At 50.1% G+C, this 26,563-nt stretch overlaps 1 protein-coding gene across 3 annotated transcripts in view; it reads left to right on the top strand.

The window, feature by feature from the left end:
- The window catches only part of STK24 (serine/threonine kinase 24), a 112,510-nt gene that overhangs the window by 59,130 nt on the left and 26,817 nt on the right, over positions 1–26,563 (top strand). For all 3 annotated transcript variants that reach the window (XM_044249996.1, XM_044249995.1, XM_044249992.1), the window contains exon 3: positions 26,506–26,562. In XM_044249996.1, the coding sequence (XP_044105931.1) occupies positions 26,506–26,562 (57 nt within the window). The remainder of the gene's footprint in view (positions 1–26,505; position 26,563) is intronic.

Below are 26,563 nucleotides of genomic sequence, written 5' to 3'. Positions count from 1 at the left end.
CTTTCTTCCCTTCCACCTTTGTCAGCATCTTCCATTTTAGGTTTTGGCTGTGACCTCTAGGACTGTGACTGTGTTGATTATGTAGTGATAGGAAGGGTATACCTGTGTCGTTCCTGATCTTAAAGAAAATGCATCTTAAATTGTTCTTTAATAGGTATGGAATTTGATACAGAGTTCTGCTGCGCAGACTATTTTTTCTAAATAAGGAAGTCTGCCTCTATTCCTAGTTTAGAAGGCTCTTTAAAAAACAAAATAACAGGGCGCCTGGGTGGCTCAGTGGGTTAAGCCGCTGCCTTTGGCTCAGGTCATGATCTCGGGGTCCTGGGATCGAGTCCCGCATCGGGCTCTCTGCTTAGCGGGGAGCCTGCTTCCCTCTATCTCCCTCTCTGCCTGTCTCTCTGTCTGCTTGTGATCTCTCTCTGTCAAATAAATAAATAAAATCTTTAAAAAAAACAAAAAAAAAACCCAAAGTAACAGGGTGCCTGGGTGGCTCAGTGAGTTAAAACCTCTGCCTTTGGCTCAGGTCATGATCTCAGGGTCCTGGAATGGAGCCCCACATCAGGGTCTCTGCTCAGCAGGGAGCCTGCTTCCCCCCACCCTCCACCTCCTCCCTGCCTCTCTGCCTACTTGTGATCTCTGTCTGTCAAAATCTTGGGTGGCGGGGGAAGGTAACAAATCATAATAGTCTTTTTTCCCTTGTAGTTTTAAAGACAGTTATGTGACTTTTTCAGTCTCCGTGTACATAGGTTGGCTAGATCTGAGGTGTGCCCCTTCCAACTTCTGAGAAAGGAAACGGGTGTCACAGACTGAGGACGGTCCTCTCTAGCTGATGTTGGTAAGAAGACCCGGGAGCTGGTTTCATTAGCTGAGAACTAGGGTCCTTTTCTGGGGCCTGCAGTTTTGCATACCACTCAGATGGAACAGAGAGAAGTAGAACCTGACCTTGCCTTGGACGGTAGGCCGCTGCAGGGGCCCCATCACCAAGATTCCCACCATCGCGTTTCCTTCCTGGTCACGGGTCAGGAACGATGCTGGGACAGAATTTTAGCAGCTGTCCGATTGCGCGCTGAGTGATTTACTCACATCTGTGCGGGCAGTTACTGTGCGTCTTGGCTCCCAAACCTTGTGTGGGTTCCTGGTGTGGAGGTATAACCCAGCTCAAAGCAGCTGGACCGAAATCACTGTGCACTGGCTTTTGCTGAATTTGACAAGAGGTTTCCAAGAGGCAGAAAGTTTTTGTATTTGAAACTGGCCTGGAGGGATTACTTGTGGGGCAGTACCTTGATAGAGTACCTTGATAGAGTTGTCTCTTTGGGAATTGTTCACATGGTATCTGGAAGGTCTAGGGGGTCACCATTTCTACGTGTGCACCTTGGAATTTGTTTCTCCCTTTGCTGGGGACTATCCAAGACACACTTGGGAGTATTTTCGGTGGCGGTAAGAGGAGAGGAAGGATGGGTCGGGGTGGTTCGGACTGCCTTGGTGGTTCTTGTATTTTTGAATTGACTATAATACTAAATATTTTCCATCCACTGGTTTTAGATTGCACTTTGGTACTTTGCCTCTACATTTCGGGATAGGTAGGTTTGTGAGATAACGTGGAACAGAGACGCTTGGGGATTGGGGGAAGGGTCTTTGAATTTGGTTTTTGGGAAATATCCTACAGGAGCTTGAGAAGAGACCTAGTTAGAAGGGAAAGATCGCCTTTCCCTGCCACTTTCTGTTCTGCTCTAGCCCCCCTGACCCCAAGCCCTGGAGATCTGGAGGCCTGCCTCTGAAGCGCTAGTGCTGGCTCTGAATCTTGGACCTGTGCCCTCGTCTGCAAAATAAAGTTCCTTTCAGTCTCTGTTTTGGCTTAGCTTGCCATGCAGTGAGGTTTTTTCCCCCTCTTGTTTGTTTTAATTAGAGCGTGAGCACACACAGGTGCACTGGAGGTGAGGTGGGGGCTGGGGGGTGGGGAGGAAGTACCAAGCTAGCCCCTGTTGGGTCTAACTCGGAGCTCGATCTCATGACCCTGAGATCACGACCTGAGCTGAAATCAAGTCTGACGCTTAACCGACTGCGCCACCCAGGTGCCCCCAATAAGCAATTCTTATGCACAGTCAGAGAAATTAGAATCCCAGATTGTCAGAGCAGGAAGGGACTTCGAAGGCTCCTGGCACACTCTATTCTCTGGATTAGAAAACCAAGGCACAGATGAGCTGAGCGATTTCCTTTTCTCCCGGTATCAGAGTCGGGCTGGGTTCAGGGCTGCGGGGCTCCTTGTCCCTTGTCCCCTTTTGGCTTCCCTGCACCTGACTGTTGTCCTGTCACATACTTCTTTCCCCTTTTCCGTGTTGGATTCTCTCCGTTGGTGGCTTGTTCCTCCTTCTAAGGTTTCAAGGTCTCATCCGTGGCTTAGCCCATTTTGCCTGAGCTGAGCTGTTCAGTCCTGAGGACGGGGGTCCTAACTGTTGCTTAACGAAGCACCCGCCCTTTCCTCCCTCCCTCGGATGATGGAGCTCCGCAGGCAGCCCCTGGCGAGCGTCAGCTCCTGAGGCCTTGGCTGCACCTGCAGATGATCTCATTTCTTGGTTCCCCACTGTGGCCTAGACCGTGGGAGTGCTAAAAGCTCCCCAGGTGACTGTAATGTGAGGTCACGGTGAAAGTCATTAATCGGTAGGATCACCTTGAGGAGAAGGAGCGTCCGCAGAGAGCAGCACACAGAAGGTAATTACCACTAAGGAAGCTTTCAGTGTTGGAGAAAATACCAGCTCAGAAGGTTTCAGCAAGAAGGGTGTGTGTTTCCTCACACAGTAAAAATTCCAGAAGAAGGGCACCTCCAGCTGGTGGTCCCCAGGGTCCTCAAGGATCCAGGTTCCTTCTTCCTTTTCATACCGCAGTCCTCAGGGTCTTAGCTTGGCCTGTGGGCAGATAAAGGGCCATTCTTTTTTTAGGAAGTGGTCTTCAGGTACAGGAAACCTTTCTCAGAAAGCCTCCCTAGGCCCCCTCCTTACATAGTCACTCATCAGACCTGGGTTGACAGCCTGATACCTCACTGAGCCCCTGGCTGGAGGGATGGGGCCACCTCATCGGCCCCGCCAAATAGGACTTAACCTCTTTCTCTCTGCCCCCCCCCCCCCCCGGAGTTTACCTGTTAGTAGTAGTAATCTCTGCAGCCACTGTGGGGCTGGAACTCATGACCCCGAGATCAAGAATTGCATGCTTCTTGCACTGAGCCTGCCAGGCACCTCTAGGATTTACCTCTTGAGCTGGAGAAGAGTGGGTTTCCCCCAGAGTCATGAAGTCAAGGGAGGGAGAAGGGGGAAGTGTTGGTTGAATAAATCAACCAACAGAGCCTCTGAAAAGGAATTCTGTTAGGTCCTGCCCTAGACGTGCTTACTGGGAAGCTCTCTGCCACCCCTGCCATGGTGAATCTGGCATTTGCTTACCTGGGAGTGTTCCATTTTGCTGGTGGCCATTGAGACTCTACTGGAAACTTGATCAAATTAGCCAGACCCTGGACTTGCAGGTGCCTGGCCCTAGGTCATCTTTTCACACCTGCCTTGAATCTGAGTCCAAGTTAGCATCTTCAGATGGCTTAGTGCTGAATTTCTACCTTATTTCTTGGCTGGTTTAACAAGAGAGATACTTGCCTAGCAGGTGTTGACCTTAAAAATAAAATAATCAGTTATTTTACCAGCAAAATGAATTTATTTAGGGATAGCAGAGGAATTGCAACTTGGGACTGTCAAGCTGAAGCAAAAGGCATAGTCAAGTCCAGAAGATATGGGAGAGGAGGACTCTTTTATAGGGGAAAGGGGGCGCTGGGCAGGGCTGTTAAAAACAAAGTCATTGGACTGAAGGGGGTGGGATTGGAAGTGTAGTGGCTTCTCATTGGCTGAGTTGTGGTGGTCTCTCATTGGCTGGGGTGTTGCCGGGGGAGGAGAAAGTCCCTCTTGCTGGAGTGGTAGGATATAGGCTTCTTTCTTTTGGGGCTCTAAAGCGTTGCATACAGTAGTAGGTAGGGTGTGTGGGGCTCCCCCCTTTTGGCCTCTCAGCTCCATTTTAAATGAGGTTTATTTTATTCAGTTTCGCACCTTTAAGTGGTTTATTTACTCTTTGGTGCATAGATGATTGCTACCTCTATAGCTCACATGTGTTGAATGAATGAATGAATGAATTTGAATTTGTTTCAGTAGCTATGGCCCGCTTTGACATAGATCCAGAAGCCTAGCTAACACCTAAAAAAATCTTTCCTATGGGACTCATAATTGGACTCCCTTGGGATAATGGGGACCTGCTTTGGCTGCCAGAGCTGGCTGTCACATGAGCCCTGCAGGACAGCCCTTTCTTTCCCTTCTATTCCTTCCATTTTGGTTTTGTGGTCCTGTAGCTCTCTCTGTTAGCACCGCCTTCCTTGTTCCTCACCTGTGGATGATTCTGTGGTTGCCCATAAAACAGTCTGGCAGAGTTTACATTCCTTCTTCAAACAGCCGTTCCAGTAACTTAAAGTAGCCTGCCCTTATCCATGGGGGATTAGTTCCAAGACCCCCAGTGGTTGCCTCAAACTGCAGATTGAACCAAGCCCTATATATACTATGTTCTCTCTTAAATGTACATATGTGATACAGCTGAATTTATAAAATAAGCACAGTAAGAGATTAACAGCAATGACTATAATAATAATAGAATGATTATAGTAATAGCATTTATGTGAATGTAGTCTCTCAAAATATCTTACTATACTTACCCTTCTTATGATGCTGTGAGTTGATAAAATGCCTGCGTGATGAGATGAAGTGAGGTGCATGACACAGGCATTGACCTTTTGGGCCTTTCACTGGGAGGAGGATCATTTGCTTCCGGATTGTGGTTTAGTGCTGATCACTGAAACTGCCAAGAGCAAAGCCATGGATAAGGGGGGATTTGCTGTAGTAGCAAACTTGCTTTCTACAGAGCCGAGTTCTTCCTGATAACTTGGCCTTTGTTTTCTCTTCCCCAGTACATCCTAGAGCAGGTCCTTTGTGGCTGTTGCTCCTTTGTGTGACAGACTCTTTGGGCTCTGACGGATTGACTGGTGTGAAGTTAGTTCCTGGTCCTTTGGGGTAGGGAAGTGGCTTAGATGCTTGCCTTTTGAGAACCTGCCAGACCTAAAGGTTTAATTGGTATGTTTAAGAGCCCTTTTGTCTGTTTTCTGATGATTGATCTTTAGGGAAGTAAATTAATTTGTAGGTGACTTTCCTCCCTCCTCTTTACCTGGATATCTATAACCTATATTTGGAGAAAAGACATATATTTGAATCCTGTTTTTAAAACATGAAGATGTTCTCCCTCATGAAACTCTGCATGAGTAGGTTTTCTTCATTCTTCCTTTTTTGTATGCTTTTGCACAGATAACTGTATACAAGTTATTCTGTATACAGAGTATTCTGACTTCTGTTTATTTGCATTAATTACGGAGGCAAGGATCAAGTATCTTAAGGCATTTCTTTGCCTGAAGGAAAGGACTTTTTTAAGAAAGGAAATTTTGAAATGATATCCAGTAGAACGTAGGCAAATAGCTTTCCTAGCTGTGCAGTTGGAAAGTGTGTTCTGGCACTGGGGGGCTGTTGGCTTACTGCAGACCAAATTGCTAAAAACAATTCATATATAACCTGTGAAGTAGACCAAGCATTGCTACACTGGATTAGGTATGTAGTTTTCTGAATTTTCATGCTTTTTGGTTAACTTGGTACGAGGTTGACTTTCTGGTTTATGCTTTGATGGACTCTTCCCTGTCATCGTAAGTGAAATCAGTAGAGAGAAGTCAATGGCGAGGTTGATTATAGACCAGGGCTCATGGGAGCTCATCACCTGCATTTCTTGTTCATATACAAGTCTTCTCTTGCTTCTGGCCGAGGCTGGTATAGGGTGGTATGGATTTTGCAGCCATTATTGCTTATGTATCTTAAACAGGCCTGACGAGGTGGAGTTGGCTTGTGTTCGGTAGCATGAAGACTTCTTGCCTTTCTCTCCTTCCTTTGATGGATCTGTATTTCTGGACACTTTTCTGAGAGTTGAGATGCATTCAGAGGCTGACGGACTGGTTCCTAGAAGAAAGGCGGCATAAATATGCCAGATGCAAAACCACAATGATTTCTTTGATTGCAGGGACCTTTGGGCCAGCTTGCAGTAAGAACTTGCCTTTAGAAGACCCCTTGGTTCACATCAGTGTCTCCCTCTCCTCAAAGGGATGGCAGCCCGATGGACAGTGGGCACATGACCCTGACATCAACAGACTTCCTCGGAGGTAAGCTGCTCTGTCAGTGCCACCCGGACAGGCAGGCGCCTTCCTCGTCAGTCCTGAGCACTGCTTCTGTCCATACCGTCCATACACGTGCTCAGAGGACCTGAGGCTTTTCCACTTCCTCAGGTGACAGATAGCCCTTCCTGCACAGGGATTAGAGATGTGTGGAGTGAGAGCCAGCTGTGGCAGCTTTCTCCTGGCTGAGGACAGGCATTTCTGAGTTGGTGGTCTTGAACTCACGGTCAGTCCTTTACGGCTTGGTGTTCATTTCTCACTGCGCGTTGGGCTTAATTCTGGTCACTAGGAGCAACTGTGTTGCTATCTGGGGACAAGCTGCACATGGTCTGTCCCTTCTTTTAGGGGAGATTCTGTTGATGCACTTGCTGGCAACACCGTGTTACGACTCTGGTGCAGGCATGTGCAGTTTCATAGACTGAGCTTGGAACTTTCTAGAAGGTATTGCTCCACGTCTTAACCCAAGGAGGGCACAGTGCAGCAGACATTTACCTTTCCTCAGGAAGTGGATTGCGACCCTGTGTAGGTGAGATTGTCTCTGGCAAAGATTCTGCTGCCTTGGGCTGTGTTGCTTTATTCTTAAAGGGCTACATGTATCAGAATAAATTAGGGTGTTTCTTAGCATTTTGTGGTTGTTGTTTTAATTATTTCCTGCCTTCTATTAAGAGCCTCAGTTGCAGGGTCGAAATGAGGAGAAATCTTAACTTATCTCCTTGTGAAAAGCTGCTGGGAGCAAAGTTTCACTTTCACTGTTTCCGTGTAAAACTCTGGAAGCTTCCGTGTCACTGTTGCGATGGATTTTAACCCGAGTGTCATCTTCAGACCTTCTCAGTAGACCTCCCGTTTCCCTTTTTGGCAGAAGCGAGGAGAGGAGCGTGTGTGAGTGAGGCAGGACGCGCCGTCACTGCAGGCGGAGGACGTCACCCTTGCCCTTGCTGCGGTCCGCAGAGCGTAAGGGGCGCCCTTACGTGTTTGCCGCCTGTGGCTGTGCTCCCTGGACATCCTCGCGGGTCTCGTGACCTCACTGAGCATTTCCTTTATGCCAACTTGTGCACATTTTTAAGAAAGGAAGACACTTCCGTGATAAGCTTTTGGTTTTTTAAAAATTTTTTTAAAGATTTTATTTATTTATTTGACAGAGATCACAAGTAGGCAGAGAGGGCGGCAGAGAGAGGGGGAAGCAGGCTCCCTGCTGAGCAGAGAGCTAGACGAGGGGCTCGACCCCAGGACCCTGGGACCATGACCCGAGCCGAAGGCAGAGCTTTAACCCACTGAGCCACCCAGGCGCCCCAGCTTTTTGGTTTTTTTATTCTAACCTCTTAAGGTCCACCTTAGGTCTGTTACAAGGATTTCCTTTGTAAGCTCCGGGCCTGTCTGGGAGCCGTGCTCGTGTAAGGCTCTGGCTAGTGTGGAATGTATTAGGAAGCTTGTCTCCTGGTTCTCACATGTTCTTATAGTGCTCGGGTCCCCACTGCTGTGTTTGCCATCTAAGGGGCTCAGGGCTGTCGAATGAATTGATTCTAGCATCAGTGCCTGGTTTAATAATGTACCAAGTTCGATACTACACTTTCTGATGTTGATCATCAAGTTTCTGCCTCCAGTGTACATTGGAGGAATGAGAACTAGTCCACTGGCGGAGCTGGCAGCAGAAGCAGCACATTCTTGGTCTCTGACTTCTGCTTTCTCCTTTGAGCAGGAATGATTGGGTCCCTTCACCTCTGCTGGGTGCACCACAAGTGTGCAGAGTTGTGTCCGCCTTGCACTTGTTTTTAAAAAGCACCGCCTTGGGACGCCTGGGTGGCTCAGTTGGTTAAGCAGCTGCCTTCAGCTCAGGTCATGATCCCAGCATCCTGGGATCGAGTCCCACATCGGGCTCCTTGCTCGGCAGGGAGCCTGCTTCTCCCTCTGCCTCTGCCTGTCTCTCTGTCTGCCTGTGCTCACTCTTGCTCCTCTCTCTCTGACAAATAAATAAATAAAATCTTTAAAAAGCACCACCTTGGTACCCTGAGTCCCTTATGTGGCCGTTGGGTTTGGGATGGAAGCCCCTAGAGCACATTTAAGAAGCGTCTACTTGTACCACACCGAGAAAGATTGACGGCAGTTGTTTCCAGTATGTTCAGTATGAGATGTGTGAGCCCTTCATTAGTAGGATCTGCACCCCCTCCCCCATAGTCCTCACAGGTGTTTGTTTTTTTAAACCTTGCCCATGGGATTTCACCGATGTGAGGAAAGAACTTGGGATGACAGCACCAGCCTCTTTCTCCAACAGCGTCTTAAAACTGTGTTTGCACCTCAAGGTCATACTCTCCCTCAATCCCAAGACCCAGTTTCTAGGGCTCCCAGGCATAGGGTCAGGTGCATTTCTTCCTCCTGCGGTCATACTCCATGGCTCACTGGTTCCTTGCGTCCTGAGCTCTGCTCCTGTCTTGGTCTCAGAATGAAGGCTTGGTCTCTGTACCCGAAACTTGTTTGGTGTCGTGAGGGAAAGAGAGACAGAGCCAGGCAGGTATCACCCGAGTAAGTGCTCTGATGGTGGGGGCACGAGGTTGTACTTGGAGTACACCGGAAGGGCAACCCTCCACAATAGGAGGGGGAGGGCAGGGGGACACGGGGTGCATTTCTTGGAGTTTATGTGTCACGGATTTAGGATTGGCAGACCGAGCCAGTGGGCCTCGGAGAGCCTGGGAGAAGCCTTTGGACAGAGGATGAGAAGGTGGGGTGATTTAGGAGGGTGATATCTGGGAAATTTCTTTCTTCTTTTTTTTTAAAAAATATTTTATTTATTTGACAGAGAAAGCACAAGTAGACAGAATGGCAGGCAGAGTCAGAGGGAGAAGCAGGCTGTCGCTGAGCAGGGAGCCTGATGCGGAGCTCGATCCCAGGACCCTGGAATTGTGACCTGAGTCAGAAGCAGACGCTTAACTGACTGGGCCACGCAGGCGCCCCGAAATTTCTTAATAAACACACTGAACTGAAGGAGGGAGAGAGGAGAGTGACCTGGACTGTCCTCCGGTGGCTGCTCTCCTGCTGCCCGTGGGGGCTGTAGGCGGCTGCTGGTGGGGTCAGGCACCTGGCGTGTGAGTTGGATTTGATGACACCAGTCAGTTCTGTACGTGCACCCAGTTTTCAGATAGCATGGTTTTCTGTTCCTAAATGGAAAAAAAAAATAGAATTTCACTTGACAGGTGAACAATAGGCAGTTGTCTTGTGTCTCTGCCTGCCTCTCTTGCCTGTTGCCGGTGCTTCCCCGCCCCCGGCTGGCTGAGGAAGAGGAGGGCACGGGGAAGGGACAGCTCCTGGCAGACCCGTTGAGGGATTCCCTGGGAGGCTGTGCGGGCCGGTCCTCGTTCCGTTCCTGAAGTCCAAACTGTTTTTACTCATTTGGTTAATTAATTAGAAACTCAAGTGTTTCAGAGCACACATAAGAGGTGTGAATAACGGTATATAAATATTGTTGGAACTCTCTGTTGTGGTTTCCCTTTCTTTCTTTTTTTTTTTCCCCTTGTCTTCTGGTTTCAGAGTTTCAGCAGTAACAGGAAGACCGGGTTGGTTCTGGAAAGACAATCTGTTGGCTGACCTGCCGTGATAGGCATGTTTTACTCCCCATGTATGGTGGGGAAAGGTGCGGGCACTTGAGGACAGGGTGGTGTGAAGCTTTCCAAGTCTAGATGTGCCATTAAAAATGCAAGTAGCCCACTGTTCTGAGTGTCCCGAATAAAGAGATTCGCCGCTAACACCACTTAGCGCTGTATCTCGCTAGGTTGGGTCTCTATTGCCGAGTCTGTGATCAGGGGTGCACACCTGGGCTCCGAGGGCTGGCAGGTATGTGGGATGGGTGGGGAGGGAGTGGGGGGAGGCGTGAGGGGAGGGAGGTGTTGCATAATGCTTGAACCTTCACATTGATGCCGGGGTGGGTCCCTGTGTTGGGGCCAGAGCACAGCCGAGGTGACTCGTGCCCTCTGGTCTGGGGAGCGTGACGGTGTCCATGTCTGACGGGAATGTCTTCTGTCTGCAGTTCCTTACTTGCCTACTGTTAGCTGGCTTTTCCTGTTTGTTCGTCACATGCTCCTTTGTCCCGGCTTTTAACTCCCGCCCAGGTTTCGTGGCTGGCTTGGACCTTGCTCAGGCCTCAGATCTACTTACGGAAGCATTTACCAGTTATTTCCCCTAGAATGTCGCATACAAACTTCACCGTGCACAGGCCCGAGCAGCGGATTTTCCTTTCGGGAGAGCTAGGTCTCAGGGAATCCGGAGTTGACGTTAGGAAGGCATCGATGAGAAGGAGCGTGTTTAAGGCAGATACAGTAACTTACAGCAGAACATCCGAGGGCTTTGAAAACCGCTGATTCCCATCCTGTCCCTCAGCTAGAGTTTGGGGATGGTGGCCTGGCCTTGTTTATAAATGAATCAGTTTAAAATTTCTGAAGTGCAGGGTCCTTGTAGGGCATACATTGAAAATACCGTGGGAATGTGGGCAGCGCTTTTTCAGGGTGACTATGTCAGGAACATTCGGCCTTCATCTGATGCTGTGTTTTCTTTTCTTTCTTTCTTTCTTGAGAGCAGGAGAGACAGAACGGGGGGCAGAGGGAGAGAGAGAATCGTACGCAGGTTCCAGGCTGAGTGTGGAGCCTGACGCAGTGCTCGGTCTCATGACCCTGCGATCATGACCTGAGCTGATGTCGAGTGTTGGATGCTTGACTGACTGAGCCACCCCGGCACCCCTGAAGCCATGTTGAAGCCTTCATGAAATTGCCCGTGGTCTCTAGGAGACAGAGTTGGCAGAACACATCTCCCCGGTGGCTGTCTGGGGTTGCCTGAGGCCTTCCATTGTCACTGCGCTCCTGTGGTATCTCTGGGGCTTCGCAGGTGGACGAGGACGGCTGTTTGGAGGAAGAGTGCCATGGGCAGGGGAGCCACGAGGAGCCGGCTTGGCAGGGAAGGAAGCGTCTATGCAGAATGTGCTTGCTTCCCTGGCCTGTGTCAGAATCAGGAGGAATCTGGAATATGCCAGTTGCTTCTAGAAATGTCTGACCTAACATTGTTACACTCACTCTAAGTAAATTAAAACTTGGAAAAGGGAGTCGAATGTGTGCCAGGAAGTGGTCAGATCTGTCCATTTTATCATTTTGTGATTCCTCTGTGTTGTTTTCTTAGATTTTTGGCTCGTTATTTTAAACACAACTGATTTCGGACTTATTTCAAGTATCTGTCCTGTTTCCATGCTTCTTATTTCTCCTTTTGCTCTTTGTTTCCTTCAGTGAATGTCCTTTACTCTCTAAAGAAGATGGGTTTGGGGATTATGATTCCATTGAAGTCCATGAGCATAATTGGACTCTGAAAAAAAAAAAAAAGAAATTCATGCTATGGTCAGATGCACAACTTTGAGCAATAATTTCCCAGATGTTGGCAAAATGGATTTTTTATGTTGTGGCGGAGGCACCGTGTTGTTCAAGAAGGCCCCAAGTGTTGCTCTGGACCCCGAGGAGACCCTGGTACTGGCCCAGGCAGAGCCTGTCCTGGAGACGTGGAGGGTTGGAGTCCGCTGGAGCCAGAGTTGTTTTAGCTGGTGTTTCTGGTCGCACAGAGAACTGACTCAACAGCCTGTTGGGTCCTGCATCCCGGGGTGGTGGGGGGCAGCTTCTCCCTGTGTGGTAGCCTCCTGCCCTCTCCTGGCCAGCTGTGCAGTCAGACCAAGACTTGGAGGTCCTAAGTGTTGAGAGGATGTGAGCCCCTCTTGGGAGCTCCCTCGCTGCCCTCACGCCAGCAGAGGCGTTGTTCTCTGCCTTCTGCACCAGGGTTTGGCCAAAGGGGGCCCAGCTGAAGGGCCCTTGGTGGACAGCAGGACCCATCCCTGCTTTAATGTCTGGAAGGCATCAGCTGTGTTCCCTGATGGCCTGGAACAGCCACAGCCCCTGGGACAGGGAGCAGCACATCTGTTTCCTTGGAGAGTAATTTCTAGTCTGCAAGTATGTGTCCTTGCGATTCTGGGGAAAATAGACACGGTGTGCTGAGTCTGTGGTATCAGACTTCAGGGTCACCGTGGGCAAAGACAAAACTTTGCTTTTGAGCAGATTGAAAAAATCTGAAAGTAAATCTTGCTTTCAAATCGCAAAGGAATACACTTCATTTTGCAACCAGTCACCGGGGGAAAGTTGTAGGCTCGGAGCCAAAGATAATATAAAAGATGTGCTTTGAAATGTTTGAGGATGGCGACTGGATCCCTTTCTCTCTCCCGAACACACTGTCCTAGTGTAATTGAAGAAGGTCCCTGAAGACATTTGGCAGCTCCATTTTATGTTTTTCTCTCCAGAAAGTCGAATGAATTAAAATTCCAGTTAGGCTAAATATTTTCCTTCACCAAAAAGAAACTCAACTCTGGGTTTTTGGTTGTTGTTGTTGTTGTTGTTTTGGCTAATGTTACCTATAAATTAAAATGAATATTAATTGTATTTCTCGTTCTCTTCATTTCAACATACATGTTCTGCATATTTAAACTTTCCTCTGGAGTATCTAAACACAGCTGAGGTATTTAGATAAGATAATTATGCCATATGTTTTCTTCTCTAAAACATATATTTCTGAGTAAATTCCTAAAAAAATGGTATGATATATGCCATCCAGATCTCATTTAGATTATGCAAAGAGGGACTACTTGGGTTGTAATTGAAGGGAAGACTTGTTCCCAGGGAGGTCATTCTTCTCTTTCTGCGTTCGTTCGTTCATGTGGCACAGTGTGACTATCGATAAAGACACCTGCTTCAAAAAAAAGGAAAGCGGACGCTGGAACCAGCCCTTGGATTGAATCCTGCCCCGGAGGAAGGGGCCTGCCAGGGGCCAGCCAGAGCGTCAGGGCGGCGGTCCCGGAAGAGTCTGCGATCGAGCGGTGCGGCTTTTCATACTCAACGGGGTCTTCCTCATGGGGGCAGAGGAGGGCTGGGGCTGGCGGTGCTTCACGCCGTGGGGGGAAACACGAGCCTGTACCCCGCAGGGCACGTCCCGCGCTCTCTCGGGCCTGACCGTGAGCCCCAGTGCCGCTCCCCGTGACGGAGCCCGCGGTTTGCGCATCTGATCCAAGGGCAGCTTGAGTGTTTTCAGGAGCTCACTGGTCGCAGACGCAGTGTACGTTGACAACGTGTGCGTGTCCTGAGCCCTTCGCTCTGCACCGGTGCCGTGCAGAGGACACCCGAGTAAGCAGCCGGCAGCGCGGGGGGAGCTGAGCAGAGGTGCGCGGGGCAGACGCGGGTCCTCGGTGCGACCGCGCGGAGTCGGCGTGTGGCCTGCAGGCCTGGGCTTCGCAAGCCGCAGCCTTCAGGGTAAACTCCACACACGGCAACAAAATATTGATATGAATGCGCACGTAGGCATTTAAAATACAGCATTTGTGTTTTGTGAGTCTACCAACTCCGTAGCTTGTCTCAGAACGCGAACGGCCCTTCTTTAAAGATGTGCGGGAGCTGCGGGGTGCACAGTTGATATTTCTAGTCTTGCCCAGCCGTACTCGCCTTCGGACTTGGCTTTGTCTCTTCGGGCTGGGTCGTTCTCCAAGAATTAATACCGTCTTCAGTAGGAGTCGGCCCTTCTTTGGATTTTGTGGGTTTTGAGATGAGTGTTTCTGACATATGTTGCGTCACGACCGTGAAGGTTGTCGCTGAGCTAAAGGGTCATGTAATCATGAGGCATGTCCCTTCGGCAGAAGGATCCATCCGTGGCGCAGTGAGGGCAGAGAACTTGGTCAGCTTAGCGGTTGGCATTTCTTGACCTTGGTATTTGCCGTTCTGTTAGGGGAGACGCGAGGGAGGAGCGATCCTTCTCTTTTACCTCCCAGGATATTTTTTTCACATTTCTCTTAATTGCTGCTCTTCTCTGTGACTTAGAACCTTTGTGAATATGTGTCTCTGGTTGTTCCGGTCTCTGGTTGCTTTGTGTCTGCGTGTCAGCGGTTTCCGTTGTCTTCCTCTGCATGAGCAGTCAGCACAGAAACTTCCACGAACGCATGTGGTATCGAGTTAGGTCAGCTTGCTGTCGCCGGGAAAGGGAGGACCATCTCAGACCCCTCCGGGGAGACTGACCTATCACACACACTTGTATGTGGTGTGAACATGCACACACACACACACACACACACACAGTGATAAGACAGCCCTTTTGGAAAGAGTCCTGTGATAGAAGCCCAAAGAGGAGCATTTCAGGGACTGTCCAGTGCTCTTTCCAGTTTATTGAAGGACATTAGAACAAGAATTCTGAAACTGGCCGTGATGGAGCGTGGGGCTGGGGAATCCGTTAAATTGCAGACAAACATTTTATATTTCCCCAGCAGTCAGATTGGAATTCACAGCTATATAAAAGGAAGCCAGTTAAACAGTTAAATGTTATGGACAGTGACATGAGGAAGTATTTTCCTCACTGGATTCCTTTAGAAATTGCTGAGAGTCTGTGGTGTTCGTTACGGTGGCTTCTGTCGGGGGTCTCCCTCTGTCAGAATGTCTCCAGAGGCGTCCGGCTGCTGTCCTTCCTTGACACCGGCCAGGTACCTCCGTTTAGACGAGAGGAGACAGATTGCCCGAGCAGGCAGGGTCATTGGGAGAATGAATGAGACCCTCCTTAGGAAGTGCCTGGCTCTGCACTCGTGGGAAACGATGGTGGTGACCCTGCCTCCTTGACCAGGAGGAAGACACGAGAAGTTCTTGGGACTGCTCCTTCCCCAGGGAGCCTGTGGCTGCCCCCGTGAAGGAGAACATGCCTGTCCCCAGGCTGCGGACAGCTCTCCCCTCCTTCCCTAAATGCCCTGGGCCAGCACCACCTCGCAGCCAGCTCAGCCCCTGGTGGTCACAGGTGAGAGGCGGCCCGGGGGACAGCAACCTTATTCTCCCTACAAGGAGGTACTCGTCTGATCACAGGCGGACCACTGCAGATGTGGAGGGGAGCCCGGACCCCCAAAAGCGCTGTAGTTGGGGCAGGCGGGAGGGCAGGCGCAGGGGAGCAGGTGGGGACAGGCGGGGCGGGGGGGACAGGCAGGAGCTGGTCGGGCTGGGGCGGGTGATGCTAGTGTAAGGTGGAAGCTTTCTGTGCAAAGAGACTCACACCCAACATTCACTTATTTCCAAGGGCACCTTTTTTTCTTTAGAAATAAGTTTTGGGGCCAATGACTCTTGTTAGCTGATGGCTCCTCTCCTAGGCTGCGCTGCATCTCTGGTGCTGAGAGGCGCCTGGGTTCCCACAACTCTCTCCTCTCCCTGCTGCGCATCGTCCTTCAGTGGGAACCACGGGGCTTTCCCAACCCTGCCTCTTGCGGGTGTTTTAGTATGTGGCGATGCCATGAAATGCCTGTTCCTCAGGATGGTGCTAGGATACATTCTGTTCTTCCAAGGTTTGAAATCACTCAAAGGCAAAAACCATCTGATCTTCTTGCTTGCTGTCCGTCTTTATGTAGATGCTTGTAGAGGAAGGAAATTGATCCGTTTCTTCCCCCGACTCCTTTTCTGTCTATAGGCCTTGGGCTTGCTTGAGTTAATTTTAATTCGTACGTTACAAAGAAATTATGTTTCATTCTGGATTTTCAGATTTACTATTCATGAAATATTGTGATCTTTTCTATTTGCATTTAGAAAATTGTTGGTAATTTTCTTTATTGCTGTATTTGCAAATATCGTGTATTGCCTGTTTTTTTCTTGATTGCAGTAAATGGAAGTTGTCATTTAAAAAAATGACACATTTCTCATTTTAATATTTTCCAATATGCATATGTCTTTATCTTTAGTCTTTGCTTTGCTTTTCTTGGTTTCCTTTTTCCTTCCTTCCTAGCTTATGGGTTGAACACTCAACATTTCTTTATTTTTCGTTTTATTTTTTTGGTGTGGTAATGAAAATATACCATGCTGTGAGTTTTCCTCTGAGTACATCTTTGGCTGTACTGTATATATAGCTTTTGCTATACAGGCAGACCTCATGGATCCTGCGGGTTTGGTTTCAGACCATGGCAGTCAAGCTCAATATTGAATACTAAAACAAGACCAACGAATTTTTTGGCTCTCAAGTACACGTAAAAGTTATGCTTTCAGAAAAGTTACGTTTATATTGTAGTCTGCTAAGTGTGCAATCATAACACTTTGTCTAAAAAAGCAGTGTACATACTTTAATTATAAAACACTTTATTGCTGAGAAATCTTGACCATTTCTCAGGGTCGGGGTGGTGGTTGCTGCAGGTTGGGGTCGCTGTGGCAGTTTCTTAATACAACATTGAAGTTTGCTGCATTGATTGACTCTTCCTTTCCCAAGTAGCTTCTCGGTAGTGTACCGTGATGTTGGATGCTGTTATACCCAGCTGGCGTCAGTGCTCTCAAACCCTGTCACTGCCTTATCAATTAAGTGTGTGTCATAGTCTCAGTCCTTTGCTGTCATTTCAACAGTCTTTGCTGCATCTTCTCCAGGAGCAGATCCCATCTCAAGAAACCAGTTTCTTGGCTCCTCCATGAAGAGCATCTCCTCGTCCGTTAAATCCTGAGATTGCGGTGATTTAGCCCATCTTCAGGCTCCACTTCTAACTCTGGTCTCTTGCTGTTTCCACCACGTCCTCAGTGACCTCCTCCCCTGAAGTTTTGAACCCCTCGACATCATTCATGAGGGTTGGAATCAACTTTTTCCAAACTCCTGTTTGTGTTGATAATTTTGACCCTTTCCATCATGAATGTTCTTAGTGGCATCTAGAATGGTGGATCCTTTCCAGAAGGTTCTCAGTTGACTTTGCCCAGATCCATCAACTTAATGGCAGCTATAGCTTGAGGAGATGTATTAAATCCTTAGACTGGAAAGTCAGAATGACTGTGAGCCCTGGACTGCAGAGTGGATGTTGTTCACACAACACGAAGATGCTGTGAATCTCACAGCACGTCTCCACCAGAGCCCTCGGGTGACCATTAACACTGAGCAGTAACATTGTAAAAGGAATCCTTTGTTGTGAGAAGTAATGTCTCAACAGTGGGCTTAAAATAATATGGTAAACGGTATTGTAAACAGATGTGCTCTGTCATTCAGGCTTGGTGGTTTCATGTAGAGAGGACAGGCAGGGTAGATTTGGCCCATTCTTCAGGGCCCTGGGAGTTTCCGAATAGTCACTGAGCACTGGCTTCACCTTCGTCACCAGCTGCATTAGCCCCTGACCAGAGACTCAGCCTGTCCTTTGAAGCTCCGTAGCCAGCACTTATTTCTCCTCTGTAGCTGCGAGGGTCCAGTGTGGCATCGTCTTCCAGCAGAAGGCTGTTTCGTCCAAATTGAGAATCTGTTGCGTGCAGCCACCATCATTCGTGATCTCAGGAAACTTTGGGATGACGTGATGCATTTCTACATCATCACTTGCTGCTTCACTTTGTACTTTTATTTATGGAGACGACGTCTTTCCTTAAGTCATAGGAACCTGCCTCTCTGCTATCTTCAGACTTTTCTCCTGCAGTTACCTGACCTCTCTCGGCTTTTGTGGAGTTGACTTCATACTGCTCATCAGCAATAAGGCTCCTTTCCTTTCTCATCATTTGTGTGTTCACTGGAGTAACACATTTAATTTCCTTCAGGAAGGTTCCTTTTGCATTCACAACTTGGCTGATTGGCACAAGAGACCTAGGCTTGTCTTGGGTTTGGACATACCTTCTTCAGTAAGCTTACTCATTTTTTGTTTTTGATTAAAAGTGAGAGATATATGGCTCTTTCATTCACTTGAACATTTGGAAGCTGTTGTAGGGTTATTCATTGGCCTAAAGTCAATATTGTTGTGTCTTAGAGAACAGGGAGGCCAGAAGAGACAGGGGAATGGCGAGTTGGTCGAGCTTCCAGGACATACCACACGTACTTGTTAAGCTCCTCCTCTTTTACGGGCGAGGTTTGTGATGCCCCCAAACAAGGACATTGGTAACATCAAACATCACTGGTCATAGATCCCCATAAGAAATATGACACTGGGCGCCTGGGTGGCTCAGTGGTTAAAGCCGCTGCCTTCGGCTCGGGTCATGATCCCAGGGTCCTGGGATCGAGCCCCACATCGGGCTCTCTGCTCAGCAGGGAGCCTACTTCTTCCTCCCTCTCTGCCTGCTTGTGATCTCTGCCTGTCAAATAAATAAATAAAATCTTAAAAAAAAAAAAGAAAAAAGAAAAAAAGAAATACGACACTAATGAGAAAGTTTGCAGTGTGAGGATTACCAGTATGTGACACAGAGACATGGAGCGAGCCAGTGCTGTTGGTAAAATGGCGCCCGTACACTCACTCAGCACGGGCTTGCCACAGACCTTCCATTGGTGAGCCTGCAGAAGAATGAGAGATGCCTGTGCGTAGTGTTTCCAACATCATTTTCGCCTGATCTGTAGTGAAGATTTTGATTTTTTTCCCTTTGGGTTAAGGGTTTGGTCAAATAATTTTTAGTTGACTTATTTTTTTCTTTGTCTGCTTTCCAGTACAACCTATTTTTAGCTGGTTTCTGTATATAGGGCCTTTCTCCCACTTCATAATGTGTTTCCAACACTAGAAGAATTTCCCTGCGTTGGAGCACTTTTGTCCTCCTCTTAGGGCCTGGAAGAGGGAAGCCTGGATTCTCTTTCCTCTTCCCCGTTCTCATCTGGGTGACCTCTTCATCCTCTGTAGGTGGGAATGATTCTCTTTCTACCATAGAGGCCTTTGCTTTGGAAGCCATATCCTTTTTTTTAAAAGATGTATTTACTTGAGAGAGAGAGAGGGTGCATGGGCACACTCATGGGTGGGGGAGGGGCAGAAGGAGGGAGCGTGCTCATGCAGACTCGCCACTGAGCGCGGAGCCCCACACGGGGCTCCATCCCGGACCCTGAGATCATGACCTGAGCCGAAATCAAGACTTAGGTGCCGACTGAACCGCCCAGCCACCTTCCCCTCCACTAAGAAGACCGCCATATTCTAAGGCTGGGAGCTGGCATTGTTTTAATAAAGCCTCCTGTATTGTGGGTCATGGATCTGGAGGCCTCTGACTGCAGTGCAGACGCAGAGCAGAACTTGGGAATTCCTGCTGTAAAATCTCATTCTGTGTTAGCTGTGTGGACGCTGCCCCATCTCATTTGCCTGGTTGTAAGTTTTTGCTGGATGTCCGTGAAGCCCCTGGGGCTTGTTCATGTGGGGGCCAGCTCGCTCACCCATCCCAGGCTCTCAGGAAGTGTTTCCAGACCATTCAGGGAGAGTTTGCCTGGAAGCTGCGCTCTTGTTGCGTTGACATCAGATTAATTTCTTTAAGCAGAAGTTACAGGAAGCAGAATCAAAAGCCGAATGAGGAAACTGCTGTGTCTGTAGCTTATGGGAGAAGAGGCTATTTTCCCTAAGATGTTAAGAAGTTACTGCCTCTGAAAAAGGCCCTGTAAGCCCGTAGAGACACGGACAAAGGATGGAGATGGAGGACGGTTCACAGAGAGAAAAGCAGTCACGACTCTTTGGTATGTGAAGTTGTTCAGCCTACGATCAGAGAAGGATACGTCCTGAGAGACATTTTCCCCTGCTCGTGGATTCTGTCATCATGTTCTAGGGCTCCCATAACAAAGTACCACAGTCCCGGTGCCGTAAACAGCACATGTTTATTTCCTCCCAGTTCTGGAGGCTGGAAGTCAGAGGGCAAGGCATCGGTGGGGTTGGTCCCCTCTGAGGCTCGTAGACGCCCCCCTTCTCCCGTGGTCCCAGGGCGTGTGCCTGTGTCCTCATCTCCTAGAAGGATGCCAGCCATGTTGGATCAGGGCCCACCCTGGTGCCTTGATTCTTAACTTAATTACCTCTTTAAAGACCCAGTCTCTGCGTAGTGTTGACCCTTGGAGCTGCACAGGTCCACTCGTGGGTGCAGAGTTTTTACAGCTCTGTCAGTGCTTTTTCCTGAATAACCTTTTCTCCAGACAGTGTAAGGGCATTCCCGGTGAGGTTGTGGTCAGCAGCAGGCCATCAGTAAAGTTGTTGAGGACTTGCAAGTTCTCTGCGGATCTGGGGCTCCGGCAGCGGGTAAGAGGGTGTCAGCATCTCTAATCCCTTGGTGTTCAAGGGTCAGCTATACAAATCTTGAACTGGGGGTTAGGACTTCAGCCTATGAATTTGGGGGGGGCACGAAATTCAGCTTATGACAATGACAAGAAAAAGTTTCATTACGCTGTTGGCGAAGGAAAGGGGAAATTGGCACTCCTACGTTGCTGGTAGGGGTATGGATCGAGATGGGTTCTTTGAAGAGTAATTTGTCATTATTTGTTAAAATTCATGTGGGTTCCTTTGACCTAGAAGCTCCATTTCCCGGAACTCTTCAAAGTGAAAACATGTGAGGTTCTTCCTTGACACTTGGCTCGTGATAGCAGAAGACTGGGAACAACTCCGTGTTGTCGGTGTGGCATGGGTTAGTTATGGTTAAAAAAAGAAGAGGAATTTCTTTATAGTCAAATAGAGAATGTTCCAAGGAGAAGCAAGGTACAGAGCAGTGCACAGAATGTTACCATCTGCATAAAGGGGAGAAGGAGTTTGTAGGTTTTGTGGAGAGCATTTTCTTTGAGGTTGCACCACATGTGTTGGTAGTTTGGGGACAAAGGCTGGGTACCCCGGGGCCAGGGGGAGAGGGACGGTTCTCACCGTATACATTTTGGTACCTTTTAAATTTCGAAATGTGAATTTTTTAAATAAAGGAACCATTTTCTTTCACTTATGAGAAAATTGTATCACGAGGTCGCTTATAATTTACATTTTTGAGGTGTTTTAAAAATGAAATTACTCTGCTTAAAATCATTCATGTTTTAAGAGCTTTTCTGATTTATTCTTCTGAGAGCGCCCCACAAGTCATGATTTGGAGGTTTTATGAGGGTCGTGAGTCCACATCTAGGCGGCGCTTGGTAACTGAGGACAGGTTGCTGTGTCCCTCAAGCCAGACCGTCCTTGTCAGACATTCTTGTCTCAGGCTCGTAGGGCAGTAGTTATTTTTTTCATTCCAGCGTGGAATGTGTATGAATCATTGTTCCAGATTTCATGTTGCTCAGACACTCCCATGCAGGAAGATACTATTTAGTAACTTGTTAATTGGGCTGTTTTGGTTTTACCGGGCTATTTTAAGGCACTTACGGGTGACCATGTTGATAAAGCTAGTAGCACGTTGTTTGTGTGTGGCCCCTTGAACTTTGCAAAGTGCGTCCATGTTCATCACAGTCTCATTATACTGTCAGTTGAACTTGGAGGTTTAGAAGCAGGTTATGACCATCTTTTTATGGATGGGGAAATCGAAGCCTAGCATCTCGTAGTGCGTAAGTGATGACTTTCCTGCTGGAGGTTTCAGGGGGTGTAGTGGCTCTGCCATGGAGGAGAGCATGAGCGCTCAGCACTGGTGGTCCAGTGCCACCTGAGGCTTATCGACCTTGGCCGTGTAGTGCAGGGGTTTTTGGTGGGGGCGGTTCTGGCCCCCAGAAGACACGGTGCTGCCTGGAGACATGTCGGTGATCAGCATTGGGGGTGTGTTACTGACATCTAGTCGGGGGAGGGCCAGGAACGCTGCTCAACTATCCCGCATGCACAGGGCAGCTCCCCGACAGACAGCCGAGGCTCCCCCGGCCTCAGATGTCGGGGGTGCCGAGGACGAGAAGGCTTGACGCAGGGCACAGAGAAAGTGCCTGCCTGCCTCCCCCAGAGCCCAGCCTCCGCTCTCCCCAGCTCATCCATTTACTGCCTCGTGGGCGTGTGCTTTAGGGTCCGTGGTGGTGGAGCTTACTCGGAGTCCTGACTCATGGCCGTGGTAAGTGACCTTGTCTGTCTTGTGTTGCACATGTGTCCTGCCTGGGAGGTGGGATGGAGCCCGCAGGTGAGCTCCTGATGGGACACAGGTTACGTGCCTGCACAAGATGCTCCCCCAGATCCTAGGATCTGTCCCTTCGCGCTCTTCCTGGTTTTCATGATAACCAGAGCATCTGTGTCCTTGTCCAGGTTGGGAGGGAGGCAGAGTTTATTCCTAGCCCCCTTGCCTTTTGGTGGGGAAGAGAAGTCAGCAGCTGAGCTTATGGTTCGGGAATTTGAGCCAGGAGAGGCAAAGCAGAACCCGGAGCTTTTAGGGCTCATCGGGACCATGGGGGAAGAGTCAGCCTATAGAAAGGGAGAGAATGATTGATACGGAGGGTTGGGGCTGTGGAGAAGGAGTCTCCAAGGGAAGGTGGCAGATCGAGTGATGGCATCAGTAGCGGGACTGGGGGCCACTGGGAGAAGGGGATGGGTGGCCAGGGAGCACGGTTGGCACGCTGCTCTTGGACAGAGGATGAGACAGACCTCTTTCTCTGAGGCAGGAGGAAGATGGGGACAGACGTTTGTGGCCCCTGGTGGCCCGAGGGAGGTGGCTATGTCCTAGGGTTGCATGTCCCCGAGAGGGGAGGGGGTTATGTCCTAGGGGTGCATGTCCTAGGGGGCGTTGCCCTGTGAGTCTTCACTCGTGCGGGGCAGGAGCAGCTGTGCGGGATCTGGCGGGCTTTGGAGCTCGGTGCGTCCCGGGACGCGGGTGGGGAGGGTGGCGTGAGAGCAGGGGACGCGTGGGTGCCTGTGAGTGGGGGGCGGCCTCCCTGAGATAGAGGTGGGAATTCACTCTGCAGTTTAGTGCGAGCTGTCAGTTATCTTAAAACCAGAATGTATTGTTTCATTTTGTTTTCAAAGAGAAAGGAGAGTCATTCTTGCTCCGTGAATGACCTGTGGACTCCTTCACCCACCTGTCCACAAACTTGTCACACCCCCTCCCCTCGCCGGGGCTCCCTGTCGGTAGATGTTGATGTCGGGGGTTCATCTGAGTGAGGTCAAGTCTGGATGTGACCTTGATGTCCCTGTGTACCCCCAGGCCCCATCACATCTGCCTCCCCAGCTCCACCTCTCTCTCTGCGCGGGCCTCCGCCCAAGCCTGCAGCTACTCTCTGCTTCCTTCTCCACCCATGTCCAAGGCTTACTCCAAAGTGGGCATCTACTCTGGTGCCCTCCAGTGACTTTTAGGGGGAATCTGAAATGTTTAGCACAGGCTACAAGATTGGCCTCTCTCTGTCGCACACTCGAGGTCACTCTGCATCGGGGCGCCCTCGCCTCCGTGCCTTCCCTCCATGAGGTCCTTGGTGTCCCTTCTGCCTTGCCTTACAGCTTCGCTTCTGTTGGCTCACCTGTACTTGTCCTCCCTTCCCCTGGTCCCCTCCCTCCGCATCGCCCCCAGCCCCAGAGCCAGCTCCTCATTCGGGCTTATATGAAGAGAGACAAGTTCCAACTCTGCGATCCGGCAGGTCCCTGCTGTACCCTCTCTTGGCACCTACTCTTGACAGAGTTCAGGGAACAGTTGTCGAGGTCTGTCTTGGGCTTCCGAAGGCCAGCTCCGTGCGGAAGGGCAGGCGCCTCCCCTGCTTATCGCCGCCTCCTGTGCCGGCCCCTGGCAAGCTGCCCTGCGGCTCCTCGGCCCAAGGGAGTGGGGACTGAGCATACACAGTGGAGGGCCGGTGGGGTCACTGACCCCAATTCCCGGGCCACCTCCCATGCAAGTGAGCGGCTCACCCAGTGAGCTGGAAAAGCCAGTTTGGCCAACGGGGGTCAGCCAGAGAACCTGTTCCTGATCAGTGGCGCCAGTGGACCTGGAGGAGGAGCACGTTAGTTACAGGCCCCCTGGCCACGGTATTTAAGCCGCATGACCTAACGCTGTTAACCGGGGGTCCTCGGATCTGGTGGCCCTTGTGTTGGGACAGCCTTCAGACGCCAGCAGATGTGCCACCAGGAAAGAGCTGGATACAGCGGACGCAGGGCTGGTCTTTCATTCCCTCCCCTTCTAGGAGGTGAAGCCTGTACAACGAGAGATGGGGGCACTTGGTTTGCTGCTGATCCGCTGTGGCTTACGTGCCCCCGAGGTATTAGGACAGCATGGGGAACCGGTCAGTGCGGCTCCCTGGAAGGAGAAGAGTAGTGTGTTGAAAGAGTTATTTTTTATTTCCTTGGTGGGTAGTTCCCTGCTGGGCTAACCCCTCAGGGATTTGGGAGAGAGGAGCCTAGTGCTGGGGAACAGGTGGGCAGGTGAGTGTGGGAAGCAGTGTGGTGGCCCCCTCAGGGCGTCCTGGTCACAGCCAGCAGCAGATGGGAGTGACAGGGTGATGACCCACTGAGTCTACCTTCACGGCCGTGACAGCAGAGGGATGGGAGCTGGGTCAGACAGCACCCTCACAGCGGCCTTGGGAGTAGAGATGTAGAGTTCCAAGTTTTTCATGGAAGGAGAATGTCGAGTTCCCGTGTTCTCCAAAATGGTATTGGTTGTTCCTTGGGATAATTTATTTCTGTCAGATGAGATGCTTTTGGAATTCCTTGTTGGAATAACACAAACATTTCTCGAGAAGCAGGGGCTGTGTCTGCCTGGCATTAGGCTCAATTACAAAATGGAAGGAAGGCCAGAGAATAGTCTTTCTGGTGGGAAGTTCTCTCAGAATCAGAACCCCCTGTTCCCAGCAGGTGCCTATGGCGGGGGTGGAGGGGTGGTCGTGGTGGTAAAATGTTTGTATGTGGAAGGTAGATCCCAAACACATCATTCAGGCTTCTGTGCCCCCCGTCCAGTCTCTGCTGCTGAAATTGTCTGTCGTACCAGACGTCAAGGGCATTTATAAGCTTGAGAAAACGCTCTATAGGCAGTAAAACTTGGACTGTCTAGAATATCTTAGAATCGACTCCAGATGTCAGAATTTAGTTGAAATTTTACAAGGAATGTATTTTACAAATGTGGTGCGGGTGTCGTTGCCTCTCGGAAGCGAACGTGTGGCCGGCACAGTTCGCCCTTCCTTGACAGTGGGTAACTGACACGCCTGAGCTTGACCGCGCCCCACTGTCCCCAGGCGCGTAGTTTGCTGTTGGTAGGAAACACGGACTCGTGAATCTAAAATCCGACCAGGAGTTGCTAAAGTGAAAGTTCGCACGGGGTGTGGGGGAGGGAGGCAGGAGAGGGTTTTCCGCCCCCCCGTCTTCCTCGGGGGGCGAAAAGGCCAGAGAAACTGTTCCAGGGTTCCAGAAGAGCAGGCGGTCAGAGTCCGCCCTGTTGGAACCAGGAGTGTGGAGGGCCCCTGGGGATACTCTGAAGAGGGAGGGCTCGCTTCCACCCTGCAGGGACCCAGAGCTCGCTGACGTCCACTACAGCTTCCACACAGGACTGAGTCAGTAAGAAGCGGCTGCTTCACGTCCGCCCATGTGTTTACTGCCCAGGCCAGGGACCAGACCCGTCTCCCCGTGCCTGGGGTGTGCCGGGTCCTCCAGCCCCAGCACCACTCACGGGTTACTCGCCACCAGTGCTGTGACGAGGGTCCGTGTCACTAGTTGTCGACCTTGCCTGCTTGCTGTGGGTCAGGCACTAGATTAGATCAGATGCTCAGAGAGGAAACAACTACCTGAATCCCTCAGGCTGTCAGGAGGGTCAGGATCCGAACCCTGGTGTGGCTGGTCCCTGAGCCCGCAGGCTCCTGACTGCCCCAGGGGTGCTCCCTGTGCACTGTGGCTTGCTTCTTGGCTTTCAGGGGAGCATCGCTTTGGGATTTGTGTTTAAAAACAGAGCCCTGGAAGTCATGGGGGCTGAGCGGTTTTAGGAAACACGGAGGGAAAAGATACCAAGTGGACACTGGCGAGCACACAAACTCAAGACTTGGTTTGGGGCCTGCTGTTCTGGAAAGCTCCCTGAAAACTCCTGTAGCTTTCAGGCTGTGGGAAACTGGTGGATGAGAGGCTGTGCTGCTGTCCCCCCTCGGGAGCATCCCCTTCCCTCAGCTTACAGGGCGTGAGGGCCGCCCCTGCACAGCCCAGAGCTGCAGGCGACGAAGGGCAGTGGCTGGGCCCCGGGGCCGGGCACTCTGGGCGCCTCCCGGTTGACATGCGGGGGAATGTGTGTGACCAACGCCGGCCCTGTGATGGGCCTTGGGGACTGGTTCCCAAACCCCGCTGTTGCCGAGGATCACGGACTGAGCTTGTCCGTCCCCTCTTCAGAGATTTCTGGCTCAGCAGGTCCAGAACCTGTTGCGTCCGAGCTCCTGATGCAGGCGGGGACAAGCCGTGGTCGCCTACCGTGTCTTGAGGCCACTCCTGCACGGGACTCATTTGCACACGCTTCTCTTGCTGTCACGTGTTTGGAAATTTCCAGTTCCAAAAGAACAGTGAAACACCCCCCGCCCCCGACATTATTTAAATTTTTTTCTGGTTTTGTTTATTAAAAATAATTACCCTCTTTTTGTTTCTGTAGGACACTAAGTTATGGATAATAATGGAATACCTTGGTGGAGGCTCCGCGCTAGATCTAG

Source organism: Neovison vison, chromosome 5, assembly GCF_020171115.1.
Source record: "Neovison vison isolate M4711 chromosome 5, ASM_NN_V1, whole genome shotgun sequence".
Taxonomy (NCBI): Eukaryota; Metazoa; Chordata; class Mammalia; order Carnivora; family Mustelidae; genus Neogale; species Neogale vison.
This window is presented reverse-complemented; position numbering and strand designations above follow the sequence as displayed.